Below are 26897 nucleotides of genomic sequence, written 5' to 3' on the forward strand. Positions count from 1 at the left end.
CGAAGGCACCTTAAGAATCCAAGAACAATGAGGTAACAACATTTCAAAGACTAGATAATTACACAAAAACTAAACACAAACATGAGTCAAACATGCAGAGCTGATTTTTACATGTTAAATGTTAAAGAAACGCATTAGACAGTAACCATTGTTACCATCTACTCCAGTGATTTTCTAACACTTACTAATCACTGAGCAGTTTGTTTCTCTCAAGTATATAAATGTAAATGCAAATAATTGTATGTGCCTCAATTATAATTACACCACAGTCATTTCTCAGACAACTTAAAACATTTATTTAAAACATTTATACTGTTTAATGAATTTCTTTCAGCGTACTGATTTTTGGTGTTCTCTAAAGTGGACTTGAATAAACCTAACAAGCTAAAAAGAATGTCTCTGCCAGTGTTTGTGTAACACCAAGGCATTAAACAACAAAAGTCTCAGGTTAAAAAAAATACAGATGTATACTAGCGATCAGGGATATCAAGATTTCTACTCATGCTAAGCTGCACGCCCAGAAACCATGAAATGTTTCATACTTGACGCACACACACACACACACACGCACAGTGGTGATAAAAACAGACAAAGATTGTCTATTGACTCGCTCCCCTTACCAGCCCACATAAATCTGCTGTACTGCTCTGCGCATTTTAATCAGCTGCTCTTAGGGTTACGTTATTTACCTACTGAATGCCAGACAGAGGAGCAAACAAGCTATTACACTATCTAAGTTTACATTACATTATGTTTCACATCACTTAGGCATATATGGTGCTGAACAGCTAAAAAAAGAAACATGGAAAACTAATTCTCGGAGTGAAACAGATGTGACAAAGAAAGAAGGAAGAAAAAAATAAGTGATCTAAAGAATAGTCAGCATAACAGTGTTTGATATCTTTACTGTATCCTTCTGAGGTAAGGTCAAGCCACATTTAAATACAACTGACGATCTCTTTTAAGCCCTTATGATTTTTCTTTAATGCACTGATCCCAGTGTTGTTCTGCAGGTTATGACAAGTTAATCAAAACCACAAATTGTGCAGAAAAATAACATGTTAAACCTGGATTAAGCTTAAAAAGCACGAGAACTCTTGCGTAACAGTATACCCTTACAGCCTCATCATACGATACAGGGGAAAATAACAATCAGATGTATTTTCATCGTCAGTAAGATAGTTTCTGTGCTTTCATGCAAAGTAACCTCACCTTGTAAAAAGCACTACAATACTCTAGGGAGTGAGTGGGTATCAAAACTTGCCCAAAGGCAATGAAAACCTGTTAAAAGTAAACAAACGCTCACACAAAAGCATGTAAACAAGCACAGAGTTGCAAAGATATACACACGCAGCAGTAACGAAGCACACACAGCAATACTTCACTCCTCCGCTCAAGGGGAGGAGCACGCAAGCCCCATCTATCACCGTTCGGCGCGTTTAGAGTAAAGCACCTCAGATGAAAGCGAGCGCTGAAAGATGAATGGAAATAGCAATAAGAGGGGAAAAGAGGAGGAAGGGGTTTGGTCTTGGAACAGGATTGAAGGCAACCCAAAAAAAAAAATAGAAAAGGGGAGAAAAATGTGGATGCATGTTGACTATGTGAGAGCTACGAAGGGGGTGATCAAATAAGAGAATAAGACGCTAAAAACTGAATGACAACAATAATCTCACAAGCTGACAGATGGGTAAATACAGATGGACATAACAATGGAATTCACAACTGAGTAGCTCAATCCCTCACAACACAATCACAAAAGTCTGGATGATGGGCTGTCACTGTCAAGATTTTTTATTAGGGACAGAAGACACTTCCACATGAAGTATTTCCAAAACATTTATAACGATATCCTCGATTTCTAAGCGGCCACTGCTTTAGAGAAGACGTCAGACGGCTACTCTACATGCACGATTTGCCTCAAATTGAACTGAGCTGAAAGTAAACTGAATTAAACCCTGGGTATTTAATCACGTTTCCATAAAGCTTCACTTTAACTTCCACTTTCTATCAGCAGTGGAAGAAAAAAAAGTTCGTTCTGTAATCACTATTTGGCTGAGAAATATTTAGATTATTCAATATATGAATCACCAAACGCTGTACTGTGTACACAAAAATGAAGAGGATTTGACTTCCATCTCTCTGAAAGTCTAAAATCATTCCTCCCCCTTCCCAATGTTATACTAGCTCTGCTGGAAGTCCTCTAAAAGCAGACCAAAGCTTCTCCTTTTCTTTCCTCTCACTTGTACAGTCTCCCACAGGTGTCTCGCTCGATCTCGTATTCATACAGATGTACACAGGAGGCCACGACTGACAAAGTAAAGGATCATGGAGAGGTGCGCGGGTGAAGCAGGAGAATTACCATATGTAAGGAAAGGAGGTGCCAAGGTCTCTGTTTCTGTCTTTGGATAATGCAGGTGGGCTACAAGGGACAAGATAAGCACAGACAGATGTACATGCACTAACAGCGTAGACACCATTGAATGCATGCGAATGCAAAACACACACAGCATAAGAACAAAAGGAGCACAAAGGCGATGAGCACAGGAGAGAGAGCAGACGAGGCGGTATCGCTGTCGATCCAGGTGTGTTGAAGATACAGTATGGGCCACTGCCAGTGTATGGGTCAGTCAGATGAGGAAGAAAGTGGTGGTGTAGAGATCTGATTAGCACTGGGAGAGTGGCTAAGGGGGTTTTCTCATCAGGATCAGCTTTCAAACCCATGACATAGTGGTACTTTTAATTCAGCAAGGGAAATGGATAAACCAAGACTTCGCCATTCGTGTGCCTATGGGAATAAAGAACTGAGATGGACTTTGGGTTTTTTTGTTTAAAAAGTGTTGCAATATATAGTTAGGTCCATAAGTATTAAGACGATGACAACTTAAAAAATCTCCATCTGTACACGAAAATCAAACACTCAAGATGTGACTGAAGCGCAGAATTCAAGATGTTTACAAAAGTATTACATTTACTGTTTAGGAATTACAGCAAATTTTAATATATAGTCCACATTTTCAGAGGTTCTAAAATAATTGGATAAACTAAGGGAATTTCAAGTGTAAGGATTGTTTTTCAATGACTGTCGTAATTTACAACAAATAGGCATCACCAAATGTTGGGTTTCCTCCCTTGAGATGCCAGGCCTTTACAGAAGCTGCCTTCAGTTTGTGGGTCTTTTTGGCTTCAGTTTTGTCTTCAGGAACTGAAAAGCATGCTCCACTGGGCTGAGATCAGGTGACTGACTTGGCCATTGAAGAATATCCCGTTTCTTTGCCATGAGAAACTCCTGGGTTGCTTTTGCAGTATGATGTGGGTCATTACCAATTTTCACTATAAAATGTTATCTGATCGGTTTTGCAAAATTTGGCTGGATCCAAGAACTGTACACTTCAGAATTCATTCAAGTCTAATCTTGCCTTCATGTTCCAGAGCTTAACCAGGTGTTTGCACCTTGCTGTAAACATTCTCTATTTACATTTATGACGACATCTCTTTCTCCTCCAGAGTTTTCTTGATTTTGCCAGATGTTGGGTTCTTTAAAAAAAAAAAAAAACAAGGAAAGAATTCTGTGATCACTGACCGTCTTTCACACTCGTTGGTGTTGCAGAGCTGGCGAGTCCTTTCCTTCTTTTTACATTCCCGTTGTAACTACCTCTCCAATAATAATTTTGACCTCTCAGTCTAAATGGTCACTTGCTTCAAAGTCTCCTTGGACCTCGCATTGAGAGTTCCAGTGTAGAGATACCAAATGCAAATTCAAAAGCTGGAATTAAATCTAGGTCTTTTATCTTTTTATTTGGCCATTCAATACTGACAGGACACGACTAACCTATTAATGAAATTACAGGTCAGTTAATTGTCCACTTGTGTCTGCCCTTTGAAAATGCAGCATCATGTATAAATATGAATGTGATACTTTTGAAAACCAATTAAAGATTAATTAAAGCTGAAAGCCTCCACTTAAATCACATTGATTGTTTAATCTAAAATACAAATCATTGTTGCGCGGAGACAAAATTACAGAAATTGTGTCCATTAGGGCTGTGCGATATGACCAAAATCTCATATCCCGATATAAGAATTCTATCGTCCCGATAACGATATAAATCACAAAAATGTAACATTTTCTGTAAATTCTGTGAATCTCGGGCAGCTCGTCTTGCGTGAAGTGTTTCCAGCTGGGCGTCGTGTACCTGGAGTCGAGTGTTTTAACCGATGCATGAAACGATACATTTTTAGACATAAGTTGTAAAGGCCGCCGTTTTCTTTGTGAGTATTTATTACACAGCTTGCTGCGGGGAAAAGCCTGTTCCAACGTTTGAGTCTAAGGTTTATTTTTTAGCACCTGACGGCTCTTTTTTGCTTTTCATCCGTAAATACTCTGCATACTCTTTCACGTGATTCAGTTTATTTTGAAAAGTCTCAACAGGATCTTGAACTTTATTGTGAAAGGTTTATATGGAAAATAAACAAGCGGACACGCGATGCTGTTACCGTCGTTGTTGCTAACCACAACGCATAAAAACAGGCGCTTGTCCATCCGTAGTGTGGTTCTATTAAATATAAGAGAAAGAGAGAACTTTAAGAAATTAATATAACCACTACAGTGACCATCAAAACGATGAAAAAATATTGCTGTAAACAGTTTATTTTGCGACACCACGAAACAAACGATACCGTAAAATGAACAATAGATGTTTGATATCGTCATCCGATATATATCGTTATATCGAACAGCCCTAGTGTTCATTTGCAAAATACTTGGACCTAACTGTGTGCGAATAGTTCTAAAATAAGGTGACATGTGTTGTCTGTGAGCGACCTGCATTGCTCTATAGTGAGTCACCACATTGTATCTTTCCAGTTGCTAGAAGAAAATGCTTTTTAATATAATCTCTTTTATTAATACTTCCTTTACATTATCTCTAGTGGCTTTAATTGACCCTTCTTTTCTACAAAATCTATAACATGGGAAATTTGTTTCTAGACCCCAGTATCTCCCTTTCAGACTAACTACTTAACCGGATATTTAAACAGAATTTTTAAATGTCCCAAAAGTGCCTTTGCAGTCCCAAAAGTCATCAGTGATAAGAGGGCACTTTATAGATAAAACCTTCTTAAACAGAGGGTCAAGACTCTGAATTGCTTAGAAGGAGCACAGCCTTGAGTCTTGGTTACACTAAATGTATCCCATGTGTCTTTATGATTACTCGACTCCAAGAACAAGAGAATACTGCAAATGAGTACCAAGGATCAAGGTAACTAACATACGCAAATGAATTTAAAATAATTCATTTAACATCAACTTCTTGATTCACCCATGCTATTAAAGGTAAATAAGTTTTACCCAAGATCAACACACATAAAAGCACAACCAGCATCTTGGGGGTTAGCGACAGGGTCTCTGGTTTTTCAGACACTGTCTAAACCCTTTCACTTCCATTGGTGAACATCAATGAGTAACACATTTTGTCTTTTCTATTGGCAGCAAGAACTCTCAACGGCCTTTACATAGTGAAATGTAAATCCCAGAACTGTAAAAAGCCTTGCAAGCTTTATAAAACATTTCTAAAACAAACCATGCCTACATGTTTGAAATATGTTTTTCATTTGGTCTTTACTTGCTCCCAAGATTATTTTAACACTGGCAGCGTTGCAGCTGAAAGAATGAGGCTAATATTGAAATAACAATAAGAATAGGAATAAGAATATAAACACATTCATTTAATGAAAGTTATCTTGTAAACTTTTTTCTTTGCCAGCTTTCCTTTTTTCCTTTGGCTGCAACAATTGTGTAGCTTTTAGCCTGGATCATATTGTTAAATTCTTCATATTGGTTTAGGATTATAGCTTTCTGTTCAGCGTTAATCCCTTTAAAAGTAACATGAGAACAGCAAAAATGTCTGAAAAGATTGAAAAGACCATGTGTATGAAGACTAAGTATCCCACAGAGAAAACCACTTGTAATGCAAGACACAGGAAAGCTGAAAAGAACGCTTTAGGATGTTTAATAAAATCTTTCAGTGCCCATTATTTATCATCAATCATAAGTTGTAGGTGTTAGTTGCTGAAAATCACAAACCATATGAAATATGTTAATCAGACAATCCAGGTGTTTAACAAGCCTCTATACTGCTTTGATTGCAACCAAAATGTTATTTAGGCTAATTAGTATGATGTTCTTTGATGAATGCCACACAAGATTTGGAAGTTATTTTTTCTTCTCTTTCCATGGCACTAACTGGGCTTTCAGTAAGATCATTACCCCAAAATGCTCTATCCTCACTTTTTCCATTTACTTCCTCTTCCTCACAAAATAATCTCTGAAACCATCTGCACTGGGAGTAAAATTACATATTGCCAGCTTTTCATTTCTGTCATCTAAACCTGTCTTTTTGTCTCCTTTTATATCTGTTTTCAAAGCTCCTATAAAATCACACAGGAAGCAAAAGCTGGGAGGAAAAAACAGAACACTCAAACGTAAGAGGCTTGTGGACATCTCAAATGCACTCACAGAAGCCATTAATAAAAATAATTAGCGCGGAGATGGGCGGAAAAAAACAGGGGCCAGCTTAGCAGATGTAAAATCTCATTTCTGTGATTTAATTTTTCAGAGACTGAAGCAGGAAATCCACCAATCATCGTGTTAGAGTACAGAGCTCTAAGAACAGGCATCTCTATCCTGGAAAGAGATAAATGTACACACAAACATAAAAACACACAGACCCTATCAGCAGCCAAAGAGGGCCAGAGGGGTCATTAGTGAAGGAAGAAGATCAGATATCGCTAATTCATCTTGGTCAAAAGGATTAGAGACACAAGCAGAGAGAAGGGGATATATACTGGGCGCCTGTGAACATTCCTGGTTTAATGTACTATTGTGATCTTGGAGTCATTAATCAGACACCAGTAGACACACGCCCACATAATGTTTCACTCACTCGCAAATGCAGTTCAGGTTCTAGTTCAGAAAGGTCAAGGTGACTGTTGTTAGTGTAATTCACAGAAATCGTTAGCAAATGGTAGCTCATGTTAGAGATTAACCATTCGAGTCTACAATCTACAACACAAATAATCATGATTCTATTATGGAAGGTTAACGCTTAGTGACGGCAACATTAAGTATTTTCTATATCATTTGTCCCTACTTTGCAGAGAACAGAGAAAACTGTAGTGGTGTGGTGTGGGGCAGTGTGCAGCCTTCCAAATGTAATCGAAGTAGTTCGGTCAGGAAAAAAGCCAAGAGTCGGAGTAATAAATTGTTGACTGTGGTGTTTCTCCAAGTGCAAAATCAAACAGGAAAAGCCTAAAATCCAATTTATAAAAAAATTTAATGGCTTGCCAATGGATCCAAGCATCCTGGATCCATTAAGACAAGTGGATCGCACATTCCATGATGTTGTCCTGTGCGTGTTCGGGCTACTCGTTCTTCTGCACACAATAAGCCTGAAATAATTTATTGCTGTTGACGTTCCAAATTTTATGGAAGAAAACCAATCAAACAAGGAGTCAGCCTAGGGTGCCACACTTGTCACTGTTTTACATGTTCTCCATTTATAATGAAACAAGTGTTTTGGGGCCACATGATCCAACAATAGTGTTGTTATGTATGAAAATCCCCTCAAAGCCCAATGAGTTTCTCTCGACTGTGTTGATAAACTTCAAGCGCTATAGTTCCAGTTTGACACTCAGGTATATTAAAGTTTCATTTTATAGACATTTTAACAACAATTACCAGCTAAAAACAATTCACAGACGTTGCATTTACATCAAGAAAATCAAATGCCAAAGTTCGATAGACTATAGAATAATCACCATGGTACTAACAAGCAACAGCTTCGTTTTTTGTGTAATTTCTAATAGCTAAAGACTCAAACTACAGTGAGTTGCAAAACAAAAGAAAACTGAAGAAACAACACTTAAGTCAACAGGTGAAAAGCCTAACTATCAAAAAAAAAAAAAGAACAGACGGCTTGTTATCTTAAGTTTAACACATTTAAGTATCAAAAATAAGAGAACCCCATGTGACAAACAAGCAGAACATCCATTAGTTTATTATCTCATTAGTCCCTTTATGAAATTCTGAACAGGAAATTTGAATAGATGAATTATTCAAACAATAACAAATTAACATAATATAAAAGCAAAAGAAAACAGACAAACCATTGCGGTTGGGAATTATTACAGCTTAAAGTCAAATTAAACTTTCTTTGACGATCAAACTCAGGCTATCATGCATCACACCAAATATTTATTTTTTTGGGGGGAGGGGGCTGGCTTTTGTTACGATACCGATTGTGGGTATTTTGAGCTGCAAAGATAACAGGAAATAGCATAAGTGGTAAAAACCCTTCAGACTCGAGTAACAGTAGATTGGAGAAAGCAGGCACCCAAAGAAAATAGTCGGCTGCGCTGCTGGGAGTGTCATTTGTGCAATTTGAAGGGTGCACGCATGCACAAACACAACTAAACAGTGCCACACAAAGAACCAGAATTGCACTCCTGATGCTTCAGTACCGATGAACTCCAACTGTGTATTGTACTGTAGCTGATGAAAGACTCAAATATTCCGCAAAACATATGGCAGAATGGAATCAAGCAGAGAGGCAAGGTAGTGTAAACAAAATAAAAAGAGGAGATGATGCTACAGGGATATAAAAGAGATATATAACACCTGAGTGTATGCTGAGGATGAAAACACCATGTATGTCCCCCATCAGACAATACAAACAACTCTAATCCACCAACACAAGTAAATGTATAAAAATCCTGAGTAGCCTTTTCATACCTCATATAATGTGCTCTGAAAGACTATTTCTCCAGAAAGCACAATATTTAACCTCTCATATAAGAATTCACAAAAGTCAGCCGTCAAGTAACCACCGCATGGTTTGACATTGAGTGGCCTGCCGAGTAATGCTTCTCGGTTTATTTAAAGAGTTTACTTAAAGGTAAATCTCTGGTAAAACTCTAGTGTGGGTAAATGTGCAGAAGAGCTCCAGCTAACACTGCTTTCTTCTGCTTGAAACTTTTCAATAATATTTTCACTGTTTACAAGTCTCATAAGAGGAAAGCTGTAAAATCAAATGAGTCCTGAATCACAGTGGTGAATGTGGGCAATAATGGAAATGATGATAATGTTGGCGGTTGACTGCAACAAAGGGACAGTGATTGAAAGTATCCTACCGTGGTCTGTAATTTTACAAGACACGAGATAGAGCTCCTTCAAACTTCTCCCCTCCTTGGCAATGATTTCCACACACCTACAAAAAGACACAGAAAAACAATAAATGTTTAAAACATCACCAGAAGCATCTGCGTCGTGTATATTGTGTTTCATTATTCCTTGATGGCAACACTGCAATGCAATGCACACGCACACAGGCACGTCGGATTATTCCACAGTAAAGGTTAAACAGCACTGCTGCAGGGTCATCTTTTAACACACATATTAATAATTAAATACCCGATCTGATTAAAGAAGTATGCATCAACACAGCCAGAGTGTATGTGTGAATATGTGCATGTCTCTCATACACACATTAGTTGTAGGCCTGCTCACTTCAAAGAGGCATATCTGCATTCAGTCCACTGTCTGATCCCGAAGGACCAACACAGTGTGTGTGTGTGTGTGTGTGTGTGTGTGTGTGTGTGTGTGTGTGATAGATAGACAGCATACACTAGAGAGTGCCATGGGGAAGATCAGAGTATCTGTATCAAATGATTCTCTTTAAATGCCTCTAATGAGAGTAGTGCGTGCAACAAGTAGATTTTGATCAACGCATTTGACCCATTAACCTTCAGGAGAAAATGTTTTGATCTTTACGCTGGTGTTCTTTCATGAAAATTTATGAGACAAAACGGACTAGAAGCACATACACATGCATACTGTACAGCTGTCGTGTGTGAAAACAGAGGTGGGAGAGAAATCGTGATGTTCAGCTGACTGTTGCAGGTGAATTCCAAATCTCAAATACAGAAGTACTATTGAGGGACTTTTTTTCCCCTTTTGCAGTGCGCTCTGTAAGAATCTGCTTTACACAAATCTGAACTGGCGACTGGAGGTTACTCCAAAATGCACTCCATGTATTAACTCACTATCTGGATGGCTTATCTCAACGAAAGTCCAGGAGCATGAGTGAGAATTTGAGATTTCTTTCCTTTTGTGCTGTTTATGGCACCTCTTTAACATCTAGCGAAAAGGACTTAAAATACAATAATGGCTTGCTTAAGATAGATTTCTTTTGTTTTTTTCTCCGCGAAGAATTTAAGGTTGCCCAGTTCATGGATTTCATTTGATGCGTGATATATATAACACCAAACTAATAAAGGAGTAAACAGGTGCTAGAGAGAGAAGTTAAAATGTGTGTTATATTTTTGAAATTCTTATTTCTGAGTGGAGCCAAAGCTGTTAAAATGTGCACTGACCCATCTGCTTTAGTTCACTGGACTGCATCTTTATATTTTGCCTTTTCTATTAAATTTTTGTTGCAGCGGTCCTGTGAGTCTCTCCATGTTATCAGGTTGTCTTTCACCCACTTTTTCACTGTCACTTCGCATCTCTGCCTGTTTATTTTCCTCTTTTCCTCTCTGCTTCTTACTTCATCCCACCTTTCTTGCTTTGTATAGCTACTCTTCTGTATCTCTGTCTGTGGCCTACTGTGTGATGGGGATAAAAGAAAACATAGACAAGACCTGTTGAAATTGGCAATTCCTGACTCAAGATTGTGCTGTGGCCAGCCTTAGATTAGAATCAGTTACCGCAGGGTCACAATATCATGCTGTTTGTCGGGGGGCTACAGTATTAGACCTGCTAATAAATTAATGTACTGGGAAGAGCTGGTGAGGAAACGGATAAAAAAGAAAGCAGCAATTGAGGGACTGCGACAAAGGCCGAGGCAAAGTGCATCCTCTGGGAGCTTGTTACACTGTGCCCAGGTCCCCAGGGTTAGAGCAAAAGCAATTAGATCAGACATCAATGAACGCGGGAGGGAGCAGGGAGAGTAACTACAGCAGGAGACAGTAAGTAGAAATTTCTGTACAGTAGTCGAAGGGCTACATCATGGGAGACTGACAGATCTAAGCAAGTGGGGGAGAAAGAGAAGAAAGACTAAGAGGCCATTAACAAGGCCTGAGTGAGGTGAAATGACAGGAGGTGGGATCGAAAAGAAGACCAAGCAAAACGAAGCAGAGGTGCACGAAGTGATAACCAAGACATGGTTCATGCAACCTGGATGGGCTTCAAGACGCATAAACACCACACAAACACCACAAAGGTCAGCTAGCATTAGCAATCTGATCCTTTTGAACAGCGTACAGACCCCCATAGCTAAAACCCCTCAATGGATATAGTGTGCATGTTTTGACAGAGCACAGGAGCCAATCAGCATGAGTCAGTTGCGGTGATGCAAGCACACAAGTGAGGTTCATAACAGTTTTAAGAGAGTGGCAGGCCTATACATTATTATAGTAAAGATGCAGGTGGGTTTTTTAAAAAAAAACAGATTGCTTTCTTTTAAAGGCCCCAGGGGGTCAAGCCTAAGTTCTCTGATCTGCAGAGTGTGACAGGACACTGCTGGTGGCTTCAAAGCCTTTCTCCAGCATTGCCCATCTTACTTTTAGTTGTTTATGCAGAAACATGAAAGTGAGAAAGCTGAGGTGTTGGCACAGAAAAGACCACTTTGTTGGTACGGAGGACTGAAAATGGATTACTCATATCAAGTGTTACGGGAGTGAAGCTCTCAGAACTGGGACGACATGATAAATATTTGTATTTATCTGTGTTCTTATTTGCTTCAAGATAGAGTAAAAGTTTTTAGGGAAAGCTGGTCTTACCTGAATTTCCTTAAGAGTTTGTAAGTGCACTTGTTCTTGTTTTTGGCTTACTATAACCATAGACTTAATGAGCATGGCATTTGAGAGAGTGATCGTGTCAGCACTCTAAACGAATTCATAGTGTGATGAAATGCATGCAAATTAGAAGGAAATTCACAAGGAAATCTTCTTTTTACACATTGTTTAGCAGCAAAGTCACCAAGGTTGGCTTTTATCAGATTTGACAGGTGATTCTCAGACCATTGGTTTTATTCTTTTTCATTTATATAAGAGCTTTATCTAGGGAGAAAAAAAACACTGCCTGATAATGCTGGAAGGAAGGATGCTATATGATAAGGCCTTCTTGCATAATGATTTTGGCAAAACATATGAATGCAAACATGAAGCGGAGCAAGACAAGATCATTGCAATGTTGTTGAGAAACTACTGGTAAATGGGGAGGAAGGTGGGGTGAAGAAGAGGAAAAGGAAAATGACAATGATTAAAGAAGTTTTAGAAAGAAAAACATTAGAAAGACAGAAAGGTGGTGGATATGATGAGGAAAGTAGACAATAGATGTAGAGGATAGTTGTTGACAGAATGACACAGCTGATGTCAGATGAAGGATTAAGAAAAGCCATTTGAAACAGAGGTGGACTGATGAAGTGACAGAAAAATCTGGTGATGCGGTGGTGATAAAACAGTGTAAGAGGCAAGAAGAGAAATATCACTGAAGAAGAAAATCAAGGAGTAGAAATGATAAGCTAGAAGATAACGAAACTGTGTCAGAATAATGGAGAGGAAAGAATCAGGAAACTGAAAAACAAAACAAAAAATGTTTTACTTTGTACTAAATTACTGAGGCAATGATAAGTGAAGAAGAAGCAGACAGACAATGATTCACCACTTATTCAACAAGAGGTGCAGAGGGCTTAAGCCTAACCCATCTGATGTTGCGTGAGAGGCAGGTTAGATTCTGGACATGATGCTAGTCCATCACAAACAGCTCATGCCCTCATGCACACCTACGGCCAATCAAATGAAAGCATGTGTTTGGATTCTAGGAGGAAATGCAGGCTGGACTCAAGAGAACTTGCAAACTCCATACAAAAAGACTTGAGTAAATTGTAAATGGAATGGTACTTTTATAGTACTTTTCTACTCTATTTGAGCACTTAAATGCTTTTTTGCTACGAGTCTCATTCACACATTCGATGATGCGCTTTTTTTTCTTCGCCTAAGCATTTTTATACACTTACAGTCACACTCCAAGGGCCATAGTGCTAACCGCTGTACTTGTGTACCATGAAATGATGAAGATTTTAAAAATGAAATAAAGAAATAAAGAAATAAATAAAAGAAAGGAAAGCACCAGAAGAAAAGGAGTATGAGGAGGATGACGTTCAAGCATCTTGTATATCGTACAGTTATGCAGCTAGCTAATACACAGCTCCAGGCTATCTGTTCCAATAAAATAACAATAGAATCGTTTCTATGACAACTAAGTACCACATGTGTACACGAGTAGTGAGGGGATAAAGGACCAAAGGAAGTGAGTCTCATCAGGGGTCATCTTGTAGTTTACTGTCTCTGTAATGCCAGCACAAACAGCTAGAGGTAAACAATTAAAGTGTCCCTCCTTTCTTCATCTTGTTTTTACAGTTAAACCTCAACAGGATCTAACTGTGGTTCGGTGCTTGGAGAACCGGGGAATTGTTAAAGTTTATCATTCGTAAAAGCAAAGTCAGATGCAAAATTTCTATCTAAACTGAATTACTAAATCCATACCACTGGAGCTGAAGGAGCAGTGGTATGGATTACTCTAACTCTAAAACATTTTAGATATAACTGTGTTTCCAAGACAGCTAATGCCGCCTGCCAAAGAATGCAGCCTTTCTTCAACTCTAAAATCATAGTTTCAATTTTTTTTTAAAAGTTGTTTTTAATGAATACAGCACATCTGCTACCTGAAAGAAAGAAAGATGTTATTATCCCATTACTGAGCCAATATGTAGAACTCTCAACGGTAAATAAACAATTTAATTATTTCTCTGAAAACTTAAAGCTCTAGATGGAGCTATATTTGTTTTATACCATCAGGTAAAATATATATTTTGCTCATACTTATTCACGCTTCCTTTGGTATTTTTTCAGAGAGAAAAAAAAGAGTTTAACTTACTTATCTTCTGATTAACAAAATTTTCTTTCTAGGATCCTCAGATGTAAATAAGACCCAAAAGTTTGACAGGCTATCGAGTACAGATTACGATGAAAATACTATATATATATATATATATATATATATATATATATATATATATACACACACACACACACACACACACACACACACACATATATATATACATATATATACACACACACATATATGTACATGTATATGTATCTGCAATTTTTATCTTGGAATTAAATTTGCTCAACCATATTTCCCCAACTTGCTCACTACCACTGCAAAGCTGCATTCAGTACATAGCTCACTGAAAAAAATTAACACAAAATTAGATTTTAAAGGCTACTGTGTGATGGGTGAGCAGTATTGACTTCTTAAAAAAAAGAAGTTAATAAAAAGATTCTAATCCATCCCATTAAAGGAGTTATTTACAGGGACTAAATGTAATTATTATGATGTGTTATGAAGTGTTTTGTTTTTGTTTTAATCCCAGAGAAGCACTTTCATAACTAAAGCAAAATAGTAGAACTGAATTTTAAGAGGTAATAAATCTTATCAATAGTGTACTAAATTTTAGGAAAATGGACTTTGAAGTCAAAGCCAAATCACTGAGGTAGGTTTTTCTTTAGTTTAATCCAAATGGTTTATTAAGACATCAAAGCTGAAAAAACTAGTAAAGTACATAACCTGGTATATGGTCATACTGCAGCCCTAACTATTGTTAAAAACATAGAAAACTCCAAAGGATGAGCACCTAGAAAATCGCCAGCCAACCAGCACTGTGCCTAAGGACAAGCGGCCTTTGGCTGTATTTCATGTGTGTGCACATGCTTGTGCGTTTTGTCGTATAATCAGAGTTTAAGCCATGACAAAGCCTAGAGATCAGCCCTTAATACTGGTTCACTGTTTGATCAAACTTAATCTCTCCTATGAGCATGTTGCCATGGTCATTCTCAAATTAGATAACCACAATGCTTATTTAAGATTTATGTCTCTATGCCACACGCTAATTTTTGTTATTTTGTATTTCTGTTGTTAGCTTAGTTTCCATCAAGTTACTGAAAATTAATCCAAACTGAAAATTATAGTTTCTTTAGTTACACAACTGTTATTAGTGTCACATCCTTCACTAGGAATTTAAAGCATGTTTTTGTAAGTATGCAGCATTTTGAATTCAACGCTCCACTGGTTTGTATTTGTTTAAAATAGGGTAATTTGTCTGTGAAGAATTCTGTGGGCGACTTTCTAACATACCCAGTCTAACCACCTTATTAGGCAATATCCATACACACAGGGCCTACAGCAAGAAGATGCAAAAAAAAAAAAAAAAAAAAAAAAGTGGGGATAAAGCAAGTGATGGACAACTTTGTGTGTGTGTGTGTGTGTGTGTGTGTGTGTATCATTACACAGTGAGTTGTTTGCGCTTGTGCAGTTCATGCATATGTCTCTCAGAGGTGAAGCTAATCTTCTTTCATGCAGCACAGCCAGAGGTATCCGAGCAGACAGGCAGCAAGAGGAAGAATAGTAACAATACTTGAGAGAAACAGAGGTCCATATTTATCACAAAGACTGCAGACAGTCTTGCAGCCAAGCAACATGTGTAGTGTTTCTCTTTAGCTAGCCGATCACAATGGAGCAGGAACAAAGACACGGCTGGGAGAATGGCTGTAGGTAGGTACACTAGCACAGTGTTGACCAATACAAGCCCTCGTCTCATCCCGTTCCTCACACAACCCACAATTACACGGCTGTCTATACTCACAAAAGAAGCAGGGAAATAGAAATGGCAGATTTTCCAAAGAAGAGTGTGAAAAAGAAAAAAAAAGGAGAAAAAAACTAAGCATCAAATGTATAAAGAAAAGCAGCTGAAGGTCTAGGGAGAGGTTGAAAACATAAAAAGTAGGAGAAGGAGGAGGTAGCACTGGTGACAGACAAGACTTCAGACTTCCACGGCTGTCTTTAGACTTAATGAAATTGAAGGGCGGAGCAGCAAAGAGGAGGAGAGTGAGGCAAGACATGGTATATACTTGTGTGGAGAACGCTCTTGCAAAATTATTCTTGCTGTAAATTTTCTTTATATCACCAATAAATCCATAAGCACGAGCAAGGAAGCAGGGATCTGCTTCCACAGGCGATGTGCAGCATTGAGTTTCTGGAATCCTCTATGCAAAAAAAAAGAAAGAAAAAGCAAAAGAATTTTATGATGTTTTTTTCATTGGGTTAGTATAAATTGGTTCAAAGATATCCAATAACTTAAAAGAGCTCTTTAGTAAGCAAATACCTCATATTGAGGAATTGCAACAACAATTTTAAAATGAAGCAATTCAAATTTTATTGAAAATTGCTTTTGAAGAGCTGATTTAATATGTGCAGACTGTTCTGTTGCTTAGGCTTTAGTCACACTACAGTTTTAGCTGTCTGTGAGTCATTGCAAGTAGTTTGTTTGCAAGATGATTCTGCACAGCTTTGTTGCAGGTAACCTGTCTCAGTCCAGCTCAGACGGGCTGTAATCACTCCCAAAGTGATTGGCAAAGATTTGCAATTAAGGTGTGCAATCTAATTTATAAAAGCAAACATACTGCCAACAATCTGCCAACAATTTGTAATCAGTCTAAGTAAGCTGAGTTCCAACTTAACTGCATTACTAAGTTACTAAGGTTTGCAGCATGAAATTAAGTGCAAACTATGGTAAATTTAACATTGAAAAGCATGCCTTATTTTGCACCCAATGTGTGCAGTAGTTGCCTCTAAGTTAGCAAAACAGGTATAGGTGGATGGCTCAAAGCTGTGAGCACAGTAAAGTTTGGCTCTGTCCTGTAGCTCTTTACTCAGTCTCATGTGTTTAATGTTTAGAGCAGAGTGCAACATACTCCTGCGCTGTAATAATATTGGTATTATTGCAGCCCTGGTATTACTGAAGTCCCGATGCAAGACATACAAAGATACATCTTTTTTTCCTGTTTTACAGTGAGCAGATCAGTACACACTGAAAACATATCTCCCCGTCTTTTCTCAGCAGTGCGCACACAGAGAGCAACATTCATGTGTCTTTCTTTTACTTTCCACAATAGACACTATTACATATATCCGTCAAAATGCATTGAACAGGACTGTGTTAAGGTGTTAGTCAAATATGCAAAATATTCCAAACTGTATGCTTTCTTCTTCAGACACTTGCAATCAAGTGCAAAAGAAAACAAAATTGCAACTCTATATAAGCCTCAGCATCTTCGCAATTTTAAAAGGCAGCTGCCATGTCGTCCTTTTGTCTCATCATCATTCTCATCACGTGGTAACATCCCTTAGGTTTTCTGCTAGAATTAGTCGATTCTCTCGTGATCTACAATGCAAAAACACACACCTGGATGCTTAATGTTTTTGCACCACAAGCTAAAAAAAAAAAAAAAAAGCTTTCTGTCTCACACAGCCGGGCCCATCTCTATTGATTTTTGACAGCTTTTGCAGTCTCCAATGAAAGCCTGTTCTGACCTCTGTGGAAACCTAAGGGAATAAAATATATATTATATAACATTATATTATATAACATTACATCTATCTATGTGCCATGCAAACCATTTGCCATGACCACAAAGTGTTGCATTTCTTAAAACAATACGAAACACAAACAGCGCCACTTCATCTGAGTGCTGCCCATACAATATATTCAATGTTACAAACACTGACACCTGCTTTGACAAGAAGTGAAGAGAAAGCCAATATTTAGTTTATGCAACTTACTTATAACCCCAGCAGGCTCTGTTTCTGATACATCTGAACCTTCTAAAAAGCACATCCACATCAGCTAACCCGAATCATCTGTTAGCACAATTCCTCAAAGTCTCTGGATACTCCTTTTCCTTTGTTTTTCTTTTCTCCCCTTTAATGGATCAACACTGATCTCAAACTTGATACGCGGATACAATTGTGTCTATTTGTGTGCATTCGTTGTACGTGTCTGTAAGTTCAAGCAGTCTGAATCAGAGTCTGCTTCAACAATTAGGGCCTGGATGATTTCCCAGGCTAGCCTGCCATACCCACTGCTGTGATGAGAATCACATTCCTATTGTGTTCCACTACAGTTAATCATGTTTTCAAACGACTCAACAAAACGGTAGAGCATTCCAGCAGGTTGTCATCGGCCTGCTCAAGAATGTGCCGATGGGGTCATAACTGGAGCCATAAATGCCCATCAATCTCGTCTTTCCTCCACAACCTGTGCTTTTTTTGGTTTGTCTGGGAAAGCAAAGCAAGGACTAAAACACCCTTTTTAAGCCAACTAACAGAAAGGAGAAACATAAAGACCTCTGTGCCCCTGTCTTCTCTTATCCGCTGTGAAGCCTGCTATTTAAATAAACATTTTCTCCAGCTGTAATCACAGGCTAAAAAAAACAAGTTTCCAAAGTAAGTGGTAGAAGTTACAGTAAAGAGACACAGTCCTGCTCTGAGTAAATAACAGTTTGGCAGTTTGGGTAATAAAACTGAATTCAAAACTGCATCAGACTTTCATCGACATTTGATATAAATTCAACCGTAAACTCATGGACGACAATCCCCAAGAACAAGTGTCACTTACAAACCGGTCCGTATTTCCATCAGAAACTAGAGTGAAAAAGCCAACTAAGCACTTTGTGAGGTTAAGTGGCAGTTATTCACTTGAAGTTCATCCAAATGGACAGCCTGTTGCCTTGCCAACACTGACGGGCCTCCGTGATGCACATGCACAAACAGTATTTTAAAGCCGCTTTTCGGTTGCCAGCAGAAACCAAACTGGGCTGACATCACTCACGCATCTTTCCACACTTCCTCTGCTACTCCTTCCTCCTCTCTCTTGCACCTAAGTAGTTTCCCTGAGGACATGCAAGTGAGATACTCACCTGTAAATGAATAACCGGGTTCTGTAAAGCAATGCCATGACCCTATCTGCCTCCACAGTCAACCCACTGCAGCCATAACACAATAAATAACCCAGGAGAAGATGAGCACTGCCCCGTGGCAGATGGTGATAACACTTACAGCCTCAGGTCTGAGCTAACACAGTGGCGTGCTGCCTGTGTGTCTGAGTGAGAGAAGGTTGGTGAATCTCTGCCCATGTGAGACGATCAGTTAAGACAGAGATGGTTGCCCATGATAGATGTAACTATGGGGAATAAAAGCAGTGGATGCATCTGCTTTCCTACACACTATTTATTTATTCGGTCAGCTTGAAGAAGAGAAAATTGGTTAAAACCTTTCAGTATTAAACTCTGCTAAAATGAAAAATAGCTTTTTTATCATTAAAGGACTTTTGCTAATTAATTACTAATTAATGAAATTGTAATCAATTTAATTATAAAACGCACTGATAGTGCATTTTATAGTAGGGTTAGTAATAGTAGTTGTGGTGACCACTTTTGAGCCCACGGAAATTGCATAGATTGATCGGTAACAGGTACCAATCGTGGTCCAATCCAGACTGACTGCAATTACACTCACACACATTGGAAAACGTTTGCAAATGATCACCTTCTAATTTATAATAGGAGACAGATTGATAACGCAATCTGAGATCGTGTGCATTGTTCAGTGCAACTCACCTATAATGAAATGGTTCGGCTAAAGGGGACTTGACTCTGCTGGTTGCATTCTGGTAATAATTTCATATAAAAGCAACAGAATATTGTTTCAGGCCTCCGAGTACCACTATTTATGGAGGAATTTCTGAATTTACGTTTTAATTTTTGCCAGTTAGTTAACCACAGTTAATTGCGCTATTATAACACAGAGACTGCATGTAAGTGCCAACCTGATCGATTCAATCGCAAACTAATAGCAGACTGACTCCGTCTTAATGCACCAAGGTTGTTCTGAAGATGCCAACCAGCGGTCGCAGATCTGATACCGCTTTTAAAGGCAACAAGGTTGTTAGTTCATTGCACGTGGTCACAATAATTTTGGTCGTGTAACGGTTTCTCTTATGTGTTGTGTTGCTAAACATGTTATCTATCAGTCTCTACTGTAGAGACACTGGTAGAGTTGACCATTTGTGGGAAGTTAACCTGAGTGTATTCTTATTTATTTTTATGGATCTCTGAAAGAAAAAGTTTGATTGACTCAAATATTAATAGAAATTACTGAGTCAGAACATTTTTTTTTCTTTTTCTGACATTAAAGCAGGTCCCTATTTCTTTGAAATGCTGTCCAAAAGCACACAATAACATTTCACTATGATTAAATGCGATTTCTCCTGCAGAGATAATACAACCAATAAGTACTAGCTAATAACAGAATCTTGTTTCAGGCTCTGAAGAAAATAGCCAGTCTGACTATGATAAATTGAGGTGAGCGTGCCCCTTAGGGCTGCATATCATAACTCTTCTGCTCCATGTCCACATGCAGAGAGAGGTGAACTATTACGATGTTTACCAATATGCCTGACACAGTGGCACACAGTATACACCCTCCGCCAACTCAGCCAAAGCTAATTGCTCTGCACTTTGATTACTGCCATCTATTTTAATGAGAGCTTATCAACCCATTCTTTCCTGCCCGTTTTCTCTGTCAAACACACATGCAAACATGACAAACACATGCATGAGCGTGTGCGCGCCACTTGGGCACATGTCCGCACACAGACAAGAGAACAATACTGTGTGCCACGTTTGTGATGGTGGCAGGAAATTGGAGGGTGTTCATTAGGCTAATGGATATGAAGAGGAAAGGAGAAGGGGAATGTGCGTCTGGGGGGGTGGTGTGGGGGTGAAGAGCAAGAAGGCCACTGAATTTAACAACAACAAATTCTGTACAATGGTCCAACAAGTCGTACTGCAGTATGTAATTTTCTTGCTACTATGATAGAGACGAATACTTCAATTACACGAAATGGCTTTAATTACGGTGAATTTGCCTCATAAGCCGACTCCTGTTGAGAACAAATGAGGTGTTACATTTTTGGTGCTAGTGCTCACTGCTCCTGCAGCTTGGCTGGATGGACTCAGCTTCATTACGATCACTGGTTTACCCGCACACACACCAAGATGACAAAGCCTAATCAATGGACTCACACTGCTCTAAAGACTCTGGAAGAGGAGAAACAGTAGATTCCGAACTGGACAGGGTTGCTGATCGATGGTGAAAATGGCTTCTGCGATCCTTTGAACACATTCAGCACACTTCTGTCACCTGGGATGTTCAGTAGGTTTTCCTTGAAACTTACAAAACATTCTATTTTCCCACTGACAGTGAACAATGTGAGCAGAATATGCTATAACAGGCTGCGCATCACAGAGCGCACACAAGAATACTGTACTTAAACTGAGGGAGACGAGAAAAGAGAGAACACCAAAAAGGGAGGAGAGTGCATTAGAGGGCTCGAGCATGACAACCGCATTACAACCGCAAATATGCCAGATCACATCAATACACTGTGCCTCATCATTTTACGAGACGCTGCTTGTCCATGAAACTACTTCAACATGTCTAGTAAAACAATCATCAATACCACACACACACACACACACACACACACACACACAACTGCTGCTGAATACTGCTGTTGTGCCAGGAAAACAAAGCCCCAAATAATTCTAAGATGAAGTTACAAAACAGGAATAGGAGATTATGCAAAACAATAATCTGTATCTCTTCAATTTTTAAAAATTGAACCTGAAGTTGTGCCTCATCCTGGCAACATTCATGCCTGACTTTTGGTCTCTGACTTGATTTGTGGAGAGTTCACATTGACCTGATCATGACCCCCATGACCCAGGGCACCATCTTTGCACTGAGATGAGCAAAACTAAGAGAAAGCTGAAAAGCAGCAGTACTGTCTTACAAACTATACTCGCTCTAAGCTACAAGTTTCCAGACAGATTTGCTGACAGTTGCTACTGCCCGAGCTAAAGCAGGCGGAGGATTCCTCTCACTTTCTTTTTACACCCTAACACCTACACCTACAGGATAATATCACTGAATTGTCCTCTTTGATTTACAGCGCAAATTGCTTTCACATTCCCTTGGTGTTATAATATTAAAGTATCACCTCTTACCAATAAAACGCACGCGTCACACTACAAATAAAACCCCCACGTAAAAAAAATAAATAACCTGTAGTATAGGGAGAGGGCTCTACCACATACTGTAAAAACTAGCTGCTAATCCAATTGTTCCCTCCGTGGGGACAGGAGAGAGAAACATCCTAATGAGAAACCGGTGGCTAAATATCCATGATGGTAATAACAGTGGGAGCGTCTCTCAGAGCAGCCGTTTGACTCTGGTGACACACGGCCATTAAGTATTCATGAAAACAGATGTTGCTTTGCTTGCCAGCCCATTGGCCCAAACACCCCCTGAAAAATGCCAGAATCCTAAATGAATTTCCCAACAGAACGCTCCGTTTGATCCCCCGCCAAGAGAAAGTGAAGAGTTTTACGTGCTATAGGAGAAGGGAAGAAACAGACAACTATGGGGGAAGGTGGACAAGAATGGGGTTTATCCCCCTTCAAGTTGCTGTCCTATCAGCCTCATGCAACAGCTCTTGATCATCACCATCTCTTTCTCCTCATGCCTCATGCTACGTTTAGCACAATCTATTAGCTTGATAGCAAAGTCAATTTATTGAAATGGTCTTGATCAGGTAACACTTTAACTGGATTACTGCTAGCTAAGTATAGGGTTTAAGCTATGGCTTTCCATCCACAATGTATTTGTATGATAAGTGCACTAGTGCAGATTGTTTACAGGTGGGTGACAAATTACAGTCAAGAACCTGAACTCATGAGCCCTCAACTGAGGCGATCCAATGGCTCTGCTATGTAGGGTTCATTGCGCGGGCATGATTTGGCTACTAAGCAAAGTGGGACTGCAAATCAGTAGAAAGTAGTTCCAACTCATCTTTATCCTATAAAAATAACTTTCTATTCTGATGGGAGCTCCATCTACCATGATGCCAACGTCCACACCCACAGTGTGTGAATGATTTGATGAGTATAATAATCATCTGAATAACATGTTTGGCATTCCAAATCAGCATATCTCAACCCAATTACAGCCATATGGGAGAATTTGGACCGGTATTTTGACAGGGCTCTCCAGCATCAACAATTATTTCAGCTATTATTATTTCCTTCACGTTATATTACCTAAATCAGTATATAAATCCTTACTCTGTCCTCGTACTTTAGAATACCAAGCACAGGGGTTAATCACTTGTTTATGCCTTCTGGGTTGTTTTTGTATCCATCTTTGTCTTTCTAATCATGTCAGTAAAGTTTGCAGTCACATGGAAAAATGATGGATGACACGAGGGTGTAGCGCAAGAGGATTGGGAGCCAGATGTACAGCCTTTGATCTTTTTTCTTCGCATAACTATTGATATTACAGCGTTCTCTTTACAAAGATCTTCTTTTTAGTGTGCCGGAGAATTGACCAGAGCTGGTGGTTTAGGGAGACAGAGGGAGGAAGACAAAGTAGAATAAGAAGAACAGGCTGTAATAGACAGTGTTGTTGATGGATGTGATTATAGCCTCTTCATGCTGCCCATTCATTCTCTATAGATTCCAGATGATAGCAGTGCTTGGCCCGCTCTTTCTTCCACTCCATCTCACCCTCTGAGTGTTTTGTCTTGGGTCTCTTGCTTTCCAGCCCTTCATCTGAACATCCCATCCTTTTCTCCTGTCTTTCAACTTTTCTGTTACTGTTTAGCCCTCTTTTCTCTCTGCCCCATTCTTCTCCCCCTCTCTCTTTTTGCTCTCCTATCCCCGTGTACTTTCTTTGATGCTTCTCCTCCTCATAAAATCATTTTCTTCTCACAATCCCTTCCCCTTCTACCCTCTTGTTTTCCTTCACAGGGAGCAAGGAAACCCCATCACATATCTAAAACCTTCCTTTCTCCTCACCATAAAGCATTCTTCTATCCTTGCCATTTTTCCCCTCTTTATCACTGTCACTCATCCTTTCATGGGCATCGCCCCAGTGTACTTCTCTAGAGTTTACAACAGGGTTCATATTTCCAAAGAAAAGACACCCCCTGATGAGTGGTGCGTGTTTGCCTCAAAACACATTAGCAGTGTTGAGTAAAACGCTATGACAAATGACAGGAGACTAGCAGTGGGGATCCTGCTGGTCATTCAGCCAGCCAGCAGAAGCACTGGAGTGAACTCCGGCACAACACTAAGACTCAAAGTGAAACCAATCCTCCAACCCCATACAATATCTGCCTTAATCTTACTCAAGCTCCGCTCATTACACACTCAGCATGGGTTGGAGACAGGCGACGCAGGGAGCTATGCAGCTGGGGTTTGGTACACCAACTGCGTGCGAGTTTGTGAGCATGCAGACGCGATGATGTGGTATCACAATCACTGCAAGACGAAGCCATTGTACTCAGATCAACAAGATTTACAATCCGTATCATCCCCTCCTATGAGAGACACAACCACAGAGAATGCTAATTTCCACCTCCATAAACAAGCATCATAAGCATTACAATGACATGTGAGCATGTTTGCATGTCTGTGTAAGAATCAGCAGACATGCTGATACATAAAGTCTGCACACAGGACATGGCTGCATAGATTATGAAGTGATTTTAAATTTGAGCATATGTGTGTGAATGGAAGTGTGTACGTGCAAGAGCAAGTGTCTGTGGACTAGTCTCTTTTAACCTAGCAATAAAAAAAACCCTGACCGTGATTCATTCACCACCTCCACCATGAGATGTGATGTCATCCAGAGTAAATTCAGACGATCCTAATTGTGCAGGGTGATAATGCACCCACATAAAGGCTAACATATTTCAACCCACAATAATATCCTCCGTAATCCAAAATCTTTTCAGCACCTACGAGTCTCCAGCTAACATTCAAGGACGGGTGGAGCAAAGGCTCTGCCAAAAGCCAGAGGGGTTGATAAAAAAGAAAGAAAATCCGAATTTTGTGCACAGAGATGCACACTACAAAGCAAAAAATCGCTTCCTTCAATACATTATTTTCTTATGCAATCATGTGCAAATACACATGTACACAGACTCAACCCAAATCAGCAGACTGGAGGGCTGGAGAGGCACACCTCCTATTCTGCCAGTTCACTTTTATGTCTCAGCTTAGATACAAATCCACACAGCATGGAAGCTCACTCCACCACCTGAGGTGTGTGTGTTTGTGTTTATGTGTGCCAGTAGTGTGGGTATGAATGCCTAATCCACCACCTGTTTGTTAGATTACAAAGCCAAACCTTATCCAATTCCAGAGGGTGCAATTGGATGTTGGCACTGGATGCTTTAAGTGTTTTATTTTGGAATTTACATGCACAAGTCATGCGTGTATATGGGGTTTGTAGCCCGTACAGTTGAGGCTGTTCCTCATTAATCAATTTATCAAAAGAAACCAAGAGCCAGAGCTCTACTTTGCAAGTAGTAAAACCACACTGTGCTCCTTCTTAGCTCCGACTCACATAACCCATTTTCAGGTCACACACAGTAACAAAAAACCCCACAGTGAGGATCAGTGGCTTGAGCCAAACACATGCTAAGATTATTATAGTTTTTAGCTCAACTCCTGTGTGAATATATAAAAAGCAAAAGCATGGCTTTCTTTGCCAATTTTTCTTTTAATGCAAAGTTTGTTTGAGTGATCTAATGCCTGCAATGACACAAGTAATAATCGCTTTTTGCTGAAAAATATTATAAGTTCAGGATCATTAAAATTCCTGAACACTGACGGAGCAAAGTTAAAATGTATATATGTAAAGAAGATTAACATTGAAAAACAAGCAAAAGTAAAAAGAAAAATCTATTTTAAAAATTATACAATGGAACACCTCTGACAGCCGCGGCCCAATCTGTTCAACCACATGTCCTATAACCTAAACTTTTCTCATTTCTTATCAGCCCCACAGAGAGAACATGACAAATGCAGCAGAACAATGTTTTATCTCATCTGACACCCTGACAACAAGGAAATAAACATAAGCTGACAGCCAATCAGATCGCCCATCTGCTGTTCTGCCTCAAAGTGCCTGGATTGCCCGACAAGTGGTGAAGGAATAATTTCTGTGAGGGACATACCCCAGAGATGGTAAGTGGGGGTGCTGGTGGGGGGTGAGGTAAAGCGAGAGAAGAAGGAAAAGAAACAGAATTCAGGGAGAGCAGAGTGGGCAGCCACATGGCAACTCCGGGCCGCTTTGATTGGTGGAGGTATGCAGGCAGCCAGGCAGGGAAGACCAGGAAATGTAATTCAGGGAGGCTGTCTGGATATGACATCTCTGGGAGCTATTCAATCTGCAGCCAAACCCTCAAGTGGCGCCTCGCCTGGCATGGTGGCAGGGAGGTTACAACTGTGAGCTCACTGCCTGTCAACCCCACTACACCCTCTGAAGAAAATAAGATAGTATTGAAAAGAAGAAGAAGAGGACAGGAGAGGAAAAAAATAAATAAAACAAAAGAAGTGTATTTATATATTAACAATGGAACTAAAAAGGTGAAGCCAAAAATAAAGAAGATTTAGTGTGGGTTAGTGATGTCTTGAAGAAAAGAGGGAAGGCCAAGAGATGGAGGCACAATGAGCCTCTGGAGAATGAATGGGAGAAAGCCCGAGGAAGGAAAGGCGGAGCAGGTGAGAAAGTGATCCAGACGCCGGCTGTGATTCTTCTCTGTCAAACATGGCTCATAAAAAAACAGTGATAATTGACAGCATTGGCTGACGTCCTTCCCTTTACCACTCTATACATTACAAAACCAAAACAATCCACCTCGCCCTTCCCTATTATGTCTTAGCAAGTAAATTAGGCAACCGTACTGAATAGCTGTCCATGTTAATTATATCTAAGACAAAATGTCATATATTAAAACATTATGCTCAACAGCTGGCCTGATGTGGAGGGACTAGAATCTGATTTGGTGTCAGAAGTGGATGGAATA

General features: G+C 39.4%; 1 protein-coding gene across 1 annotated transcript in view; it reads right to left on the reverse strand.

Moving 5' to 3' along the window:
* fbxl17 (F-box and leucine-rich repeat protein 17) overlaps nt 1–26897 on the reverse strand; it is a 223163-nt gene that overhangs the window by 63853 nt on the left and 132413 nt on the right. The window contains exon 9 of the mRNA XM_084947158.1: nt 9187–9263. Coding sequence (XP_084803284.1) covers nt 9187–9263 — 77 coding nt within the window. The remainder of the gene's footprint in view (nt 1–9186; nt 9264–26897) is intronic.

Source organism: Perissodus microlepis, chromosome 12 (genome assembly GCF_051167445.1).
Source record: "Perissodus microlepis isolate ML-2025 ecotype Zambia chromosome 12, ASM5116744v1, whole genome shotgun sequence".
Lineage (NCBI taxonomy): Eukaryota > Metazoa > Chordata > Actinopteri > Cichliformes > Cichlidae > Perissodus > Perissodus microlepis.